The sequence below is a fragment of the Hippoglossus stenolepis genome, chromosome 9 (assembly GCF_022539355.2).
Source record: "Hippoglossus stenolepis isolate QCI-W04-F060 chromosome 9, HSTE1.2, whole genome shotgun sequence".
Taxonomy (NCBI): Eukaryota; Metazoa; Chordata; class Actinopteri; order Pleuronectiformes; family Pleuronectidae; genus Hippoglossus; species Hippoglossus stenolepis.
In genome coordinates this window covers 16,313,365-16,319,767 of record NC_061491.1, presented here as the reverse complement: position 1 = coordinate 16,319,767, position 6,403 = coordinate 16,313,365, and the positions used below count along the sequence as shown (strand labels likewise).

Genomic DNA, 6,403 nt, shown 5'->3' with positions numbered 1-6,403 from the left:
CTAAAACCCAGGTAGACCAGTACTTGTAGTGACATAAATTAAACCCATCTGCAGCCTACAAAGGAACAACATGTTCACAATCAGAGATTTTGATTATATTGCACAACAGGGCTTGAAGCAGAAGAGGAGGATTCAAGCTTTTTGAGTAAAGTGTAATCAAATTCATATCCCCAGCCCCTGCTCCTACTCTCAACTCTCTGCATTTCACTTTGTTGCAAATGTATCTCCAGGTCTATCTGCTTGTTTCACCAGGGGAGCACATGTTCTGATGTTCCTGTGATAGCTCAAATTAATACAACTGATCAGATTAGTTTTACCGGTATTGGCTTATAACAAACTCTAACGATGGTTTCAGGGAAACATTTATTTGTAGTCTGGTACTTAGACCTGTGATACAAAAACACATCACACACAAATACATTAGGTGTTTGTCATATGACGTTGTAAAGAGCAATGAAACATTAAAGCTACAGAATGAAGAAATACAAGACGGATGAGTGTGGACGTCTGATGCCATCGAGGAAAATGAAAATCATTCATAACAACTTTTATGATTTAAGAATGGTAGGGTTTATAGCCTGGGCATCAGATGATAAATCACAACACAGCACAAGGTCCAAACACCTTTACTGATTTATGACAATATTATTCAATTCCACCGTCAAACACTGACATACTCTTCAGAGGCGGTGAGGTAATTGCTAAGATAAAAGATGCAGATTGAACAACAGGAGTGTCAAGTCAGCGCAATATTGTAAGCGCATAAGGTCACCACTCTGCACTGTAGCACACTCCTGGGGGGTCTTTCTCAATGTATTGATTCTGATAATACTACATCTGATTGACATTCTTCCAGCTGGAGCCAATCCTAGTGGACTTTGGGCGAGAGGTGGGGTACAGCCTGGACAGGTCGCCTGTGTATCGCAGGGCCAACATGCAGTCCACCTCATTTTTGAAGATCAATATTAGTGTCACTGGGATTGAAGTTAGTGTCCTCCACTATTTCATCAAAGAGTTGAACTGTTGGTCCAAACTATGTGTTCTGTGGTCATTAAACACAGTGATGGCAGAAGGAAGTATCACGTGGATCTAATATCAGTAAATAAGAAGGATGTTCACGACTGTGGCAACAAAACCATCCTCTCCCCTCCTTATAATAATACTATAATAACACGTACTTTGGGCACAACATGGTCATTAGAATGTATTAAAATGTAGCCTGTTGATAAAGCACATATCTCAGTACATAAATCCAAATACACAAATTGCTTTTTATCAATATTAATAGAGCTGGTTGTAAAGCCCTTTGTCACTTGTAATGAATAGTGCTACACAAATTAATTATTATTATTCATCGCCCAATCTTTCCCTCTGGGTTACAGTTTTTTTTTGTATATACAGTCTATGGTTACAGTATTTTAGCTCCCCCCCCGATGGACTCGATGGTACGGGCCACCTTGCCGTGACGTCAGAGCAGTGTTATAAATACAGGGGCTCTGCGCCATGAGGCACAGGCACCAGGATCAACGCGGTGAGGTCGTTGTGCGTCTAGTGAGGAAAGAAAAACACACTCGTCCGTATTAAACTTGAACCAAAGCAGCTGCATATCAGCGTCATATCACTATTCACACTACGCGCCCAGAAGCCGCCGTCAACCATGATGAACGGACAGATGAACGGTTTCCACAACTCCCTCATTGACGAGGACTGCTTCTTGTTCACCTCAGAGTCGGTCGGGGAAGGACACCCCGGTAAGTCGCCGGCCTCACGCGAGCCTGTCCGGGCGAAATGTGCCGCGTTCACCGCTGTTTGTCCCTCGTGTTATTTCACTGCAGGCTGAGGGAAACGCTGTTCACGCTATTCACAGTCGAGAGTTACGGCCTTTCCCGCTACGTAAAATGTAGCTGGCTCGGTCCGAGGAGCACGCGCCGCTTGCTAACGTAAGCTAGCTAATCTTGGATGATGCTACCGCGTGTCCGGTCCACCGGTGATAAACACACCACCGTGTGTGTGTGTGTGTGTTCCCGACATTTACTGCTTTGTCACATCGCGTTATATTTGATTGCTTAATGAACGTAATCTTAAAAGTGTCGTATCCAGCCCGGTGACTGGCGAGACATCATCCTGCACATGGAACTCGGTGACTTAATGTTTTAACATCGCTTTATGTGATTAATTCAACGTAATGACGTTTCACGTTTCCGTCCTGTTTCCCGGTTAGTTGCCCGCGCTCCCTCCGTCCTCCACACACGTGCACATGCCGAAATGGCGACTGTGGAGGGGCTCGGGCCACTCCCACCGAGCTCGAACCGAGCCGGTGGCGCTAATCTGCCGTAGTTCATCTCCACACCTCGTGATCGGGTCTTTTGTGGCCGTCTGTTATTGACGCCGGTGTTCAGTCATGTGTGTTCGCTCTTTTCAGACAAGATCTGCGATCAGATCAGCGATGCGGTTCTGGACGCCCACCTCAAGCAGGATCCTGATGCCAAAGTTGCATGTGGTAAGTTCGATTCTGTCCGTCCTGTGTTTGTTGGCTCACCTCGGGTGTTTACATGTGGGGGTTTGTCTCTTGCTTATGTTTTCTCACATTTTTCTCTTCTGGCAGAGACTGTTGCCAAGACTGGGATGATCCTTTTGGCTGGTGAGGTGACATCTCGTGCCACTGTAGACTATCAGAAAGTTGTCCGGGACACCATCCGCCAAATTGGATATGATGACTCATCCAAAGGTATGGCATGTTTTCTGTTTTTTTTAAGATTTAAAGATGCATAATTATTTATCTTAATGACTGGTGTCTTGATCGGCTGCTGTCTCTTTGCACAGGCTTTGACTATAAGACCTGCAATGTTCTTGTGGCTTTGGAGCAGCAGTCTCCTGACATCGCTCAGGGTGTCCACGTTGACCGCAATGAGGAGGACATTGGAGCTGGTGACCAGGTCAGCGGAGACATAAACATCTTGATCTGCCGTGTTTGTTCTTGAGTTAACTGTCTTGTTCATTAAACACTGGGTATTTGATGCTTGCTCTACAGGGCTTGATGTTTGGATATGCCACTGATGAGACTGAGGAGTGCATGCCTCTCACAATTGTCCTTGCCCACAAGCTGAACGCTAAGATGGCTGAACTGCGCCGTGATGGCACTCTTCCGTGGCTCCGGCCAGACTCAAAGACACAGGTGGAGCTGTCACTCTTGTGCTGAACTACTGCAAATTATCTTGTCTGGGAAATTTTGCTCATTTCCATTTTTGCATCCTTCCCAGGTTACTGTGCAGTACCGCCAGGACCGCGGCGCCATGCTCCCGGTGCGTGTGCATACGGTTGTTGTCTCTGTGCAGCACGATGAGGACATTTGCCTGGAGGAGATGAGAGATGCCCTGAAGGAGAAAGTCGTCAAAGCTGTTGTGCCCTGCATCTATTTGGATGACGACACCATCTATCACCTGCAGCCTAGTGGACGATTTGTCATAGGGGGTCCGCAGGTAAATGTCAGAGGGGTGTGTCTTTCAGAAAGTGCTTATACTCTGTTAGTTACCTGCTTAACCCCCGTTCCCTCCATTACAGGGTGATGCTGGCCTCACTGGACGTAAAATCATTGTTGACACTTATGGAGGCTGGGGAGCTCATGGTGGTGGAGCCTTCTCTGGGAAGGATTACACTAAGGTTGACCGCTCTGCTGCTTATGCCGCACGCTGGGTGGCCAAGTCTCTAGTGAAGGCTGAGCTCTGCAGAAGAGTTTTGGTCCAGGTAAGAGGTTGTCACCGTTCACCTGTCTTCATATTAGAGAGTTGGGCTGCAAGAGTTTCTGTCTGAGTTCTTCAATTTTTGTATAGGCTTGATATATATATATAATAAATATGTGCTGTATTAGGTGTCCTATGCCATTGGAGTTGCCCATCCCCTCTCCATTTCTATCTTTCACTACGGGACATCCAACAAGAGTGAGAGGGAGCTGCTTGACATTGTGAAGAAGAACTTTGATCTCCGTCCTGGAGTCATCGTCAGGTAATGTATAACCCCCCGACACCAGCTGCTACCTCAGCTTCTGGCTCGCTACTTTCTCCCGTTCCTTGAATTTGCCTTTTTTATGTAGTTTTACTTAGGTAGTTGATTTAAAATTCAGATAGATTTATTGTGAAAAACTGCCCAGCTGATGTTTTCCTTTGCTACAGCCGGTGCTTTCACCTCTGATTGAAAGCTGAGTTTGCCATATTCCTTTCTACTTAAATACATGGCAAAGTAGGTTACTCACATGGGTATTAGTTTGGGCTAAAGTCTAATTATTTGGGGCAGATACAAATGTTGCCTGACTTAAAGAAGCCTTCTAGCTTCTAGTTAAATAAGCATTTTCTCCGTTGAGGGCGGTTTCCATCTGCAAGCTACAGTGTCCAGTTTGGTTGGCAGGGTAAGTGTCGAAGCTTCACATGTTTCCCACTTTACCAGCCGCTTTAGTAAACCCTGGTTTTTGTTTTGGTGGCTCTTGACACTCCCCACTGGCTAATGTGAGTGTAATGCCTGTGTGAGTATGAACGTGTGCATCTGCTGTTTCCCACTGACTGCTGCTAAATATGTTGATTATGTATTCCAGGGAGCTGGATCTGAAGAAGCCCTTGTATCAGAAGACCGCAGCGTATGGCCACTTTGGCCGAGACTCCTTCCCATGGGAGGTGCCCAAAAAACTAAAATGCTAAACCTGTTAAGCTTTTCCCCCCCAGGCTTGTTGGTGTATACTACAGAGAAGCCTCCAAGGTTCCAGGGGGTGAAAAGCCCTTATCTCTCATAATAATGGTATCATTTAACACATGACTCCTTCCTCTCACTCCACTTCCCTCCCTCCCTTGTCTTGTTTCTGTTTTCTGCTGGTCGCAGTATCTTGCTGGGTCCTAGGAGGCATGCCTCAGAATCTGTTAAACTATTGGATGGGTTCCATGAACCCATGCACTGTAGTACTTAATGTTCTCCCACGTCTTGAGGTTCCCTCGCTTCTCGTTGTGATAGGCCCTGAATAGCTGTGTTCTTTTGCTCTTTTGGCATTCCACACTCGTCAATAGTGTCAGCCTTTTAATCAGTGTCACGGCGGGAGCATATTGGGCAATATGCAACACCCCATGTAATATACTGGTGCTACAAAATTAATCTGCATCTTAAAATGTTCTCGTCCATTTAGAAGCAGAATTTGAAAGTTGGAGATCCTGTTATTTGGCATCTTCCCAAACAAGTTTAGCTTTTTTCTAAACATTCCTCCTCGTCAGTCTGATACAATAATTTCCTGACCCACTATTCGTTTTCCTTTTTTTTTGTTGGCTTTATTCCCTCGTCTTTGTGGAGGATGTTAGAATGGCACAATTAAAATTAAAGGGTTGTTGCTTGTTGTCACTAAAAATGCTATGCATTGCAGGCTATGGGGTGCGCCAAATTGTAATTATATAAGCTCTTACATGAGCCTAAAACCTCAGATGCCCCTACAGACCGTTGCTGTTTTCTGACGTAATACAGAAAAGTCAGAAGCTGCTATGTCACTGCTCTGGTCTGCAGAGGTATTGATTATACTTGACGATGGTAAAATTGGATTGTTTATGCATTGAAATTCAATTTTAAGTGAGCCCTTTTTAAAATGTAGTTTCACAAGCTTTTTTTATGGTTTGACTGAAAGCCCCTTTTACCCCTCTATGTATATAGATGGCAGGTGTAGCTACAGAGAAACCTGGCTCCCATCTGTATCCTTAAAGGGGTGTGTTGTTATTGATCTTATTGGCTAGGAATCAAACCTCGTCTATTTATTTGTTCTCTGAAACGCGGCGTGGATACAGAGAAGCCGATATTTCAGAAGGCAGCTTTAAAAACATTGAATCTTGAATTCCTCCTGACTTGATCAATTTTCAGTGTTTTGCTTGAGGCCCCAGAGTGTACTACAGAAAAGCTTTGGTCTGCCTCAAGAGAAAGGGTCACTGGCTACCATTGATGACGATTTTACAACCATTTTATTTTTTAGACTACAGATGTTGTTTTTAGGTGGGTTAGTTTAAAATCCCCTGAATGTCTGGTGCAATTCTCTGGCTCTGGCCTATCCTCACGAACGGGATGGCAACATTTGGTTGGTGTAGTACAGAGAAACCAGCCTTGTTTACATGGCCATCCCCGTGTGTTGGATAGAGTTGGTTTTTTGTTCCCTCTTACCACTCGAGAGCATCCTGTTGGCTACAGTAAGTTAAGAGTGCCTTTTCTATTTCCTCTACTCCTTATTTGCTTTTTTTCTCCTCCCACCAACATGCGTTAAACTTCCAGAGGAACAAGTAGCTCATACTGTTATGCTTCATGTCAAATGGGTAGTTTCTTTATGCTCTGTAATAAACAACTACTCCTTAAAAGTGTCTGTGGCTCCGTATATTTTCTTGTGAATAACTGG

General features: G+C 44.7%; 1 protein-coding gene across 2 annotated transcripts; it reads left to right on the top strand.

Annotated features, from left to right (window-relative positions):
• Positions 1-1,497: 1,497 nt before the first annotated feature.
• Positions 1,498-6,368, top strand: mat2ab (methionine adenosyltransferase II, alpha b). 2 transcript variants are annotated; one of them, XM_035165806.2, is made up of 9 exons: positions 1,498-1,751; positions 2,423-2,500; positions 2,606-2,728; positions 2,824-2,936; positions 3,032-3,175; positions 3,261-3,479; positions 3,562-3,744; positions 3,869-4,002; positions 4,586-6,368. In XM_035165806.2, exons 1-9 carry the CDS (start codon positions 1,658-1,660, stop codon positions 4,686-4,688), a joined length of 1,191 nt encoding a protein of 396 aa, XP_035021697.1. In that variant the 5' UTR covers positions 1,498-1,657; the 3' UTR covers positions 4,689-6,368. The 2 variants fall into 2 exon arrangements, with proteins under 2 accessions (XP_035021697.1, XP_047197357.1); XM_047341401.1 differs by having other exon boundaries at positions 3,869-6,368.
• The last annotated feature ends 35 nt before the right edge of the window (positions 6,369-6,403 follow it).

Excerpts from the sequence above, each read along its gene's own strand:
- mat2ab (XM_035165806.2), top strand. The coding sequence starts at position 1,658 with ATGATGAACGGACAGATGAACGGTTTCCACAACTCCCTCATTGACGAG. Across the intron at positions 3,176-3,260 it reads GGCCAGACTCAAAGACACAG|GTTACTGTGCAGTACCGCCA; the intron begins GTGGAGCTGTCA and ends CATCCTTCCCAG. Across the intron at positions 4,003-4,585 it reads CGTCCTGGAGTCATCGTCAG|GGAGCTGGATCTGAAGAAGC; the intron begins GTAATGTATAAC and ends TATGTATTCCAG.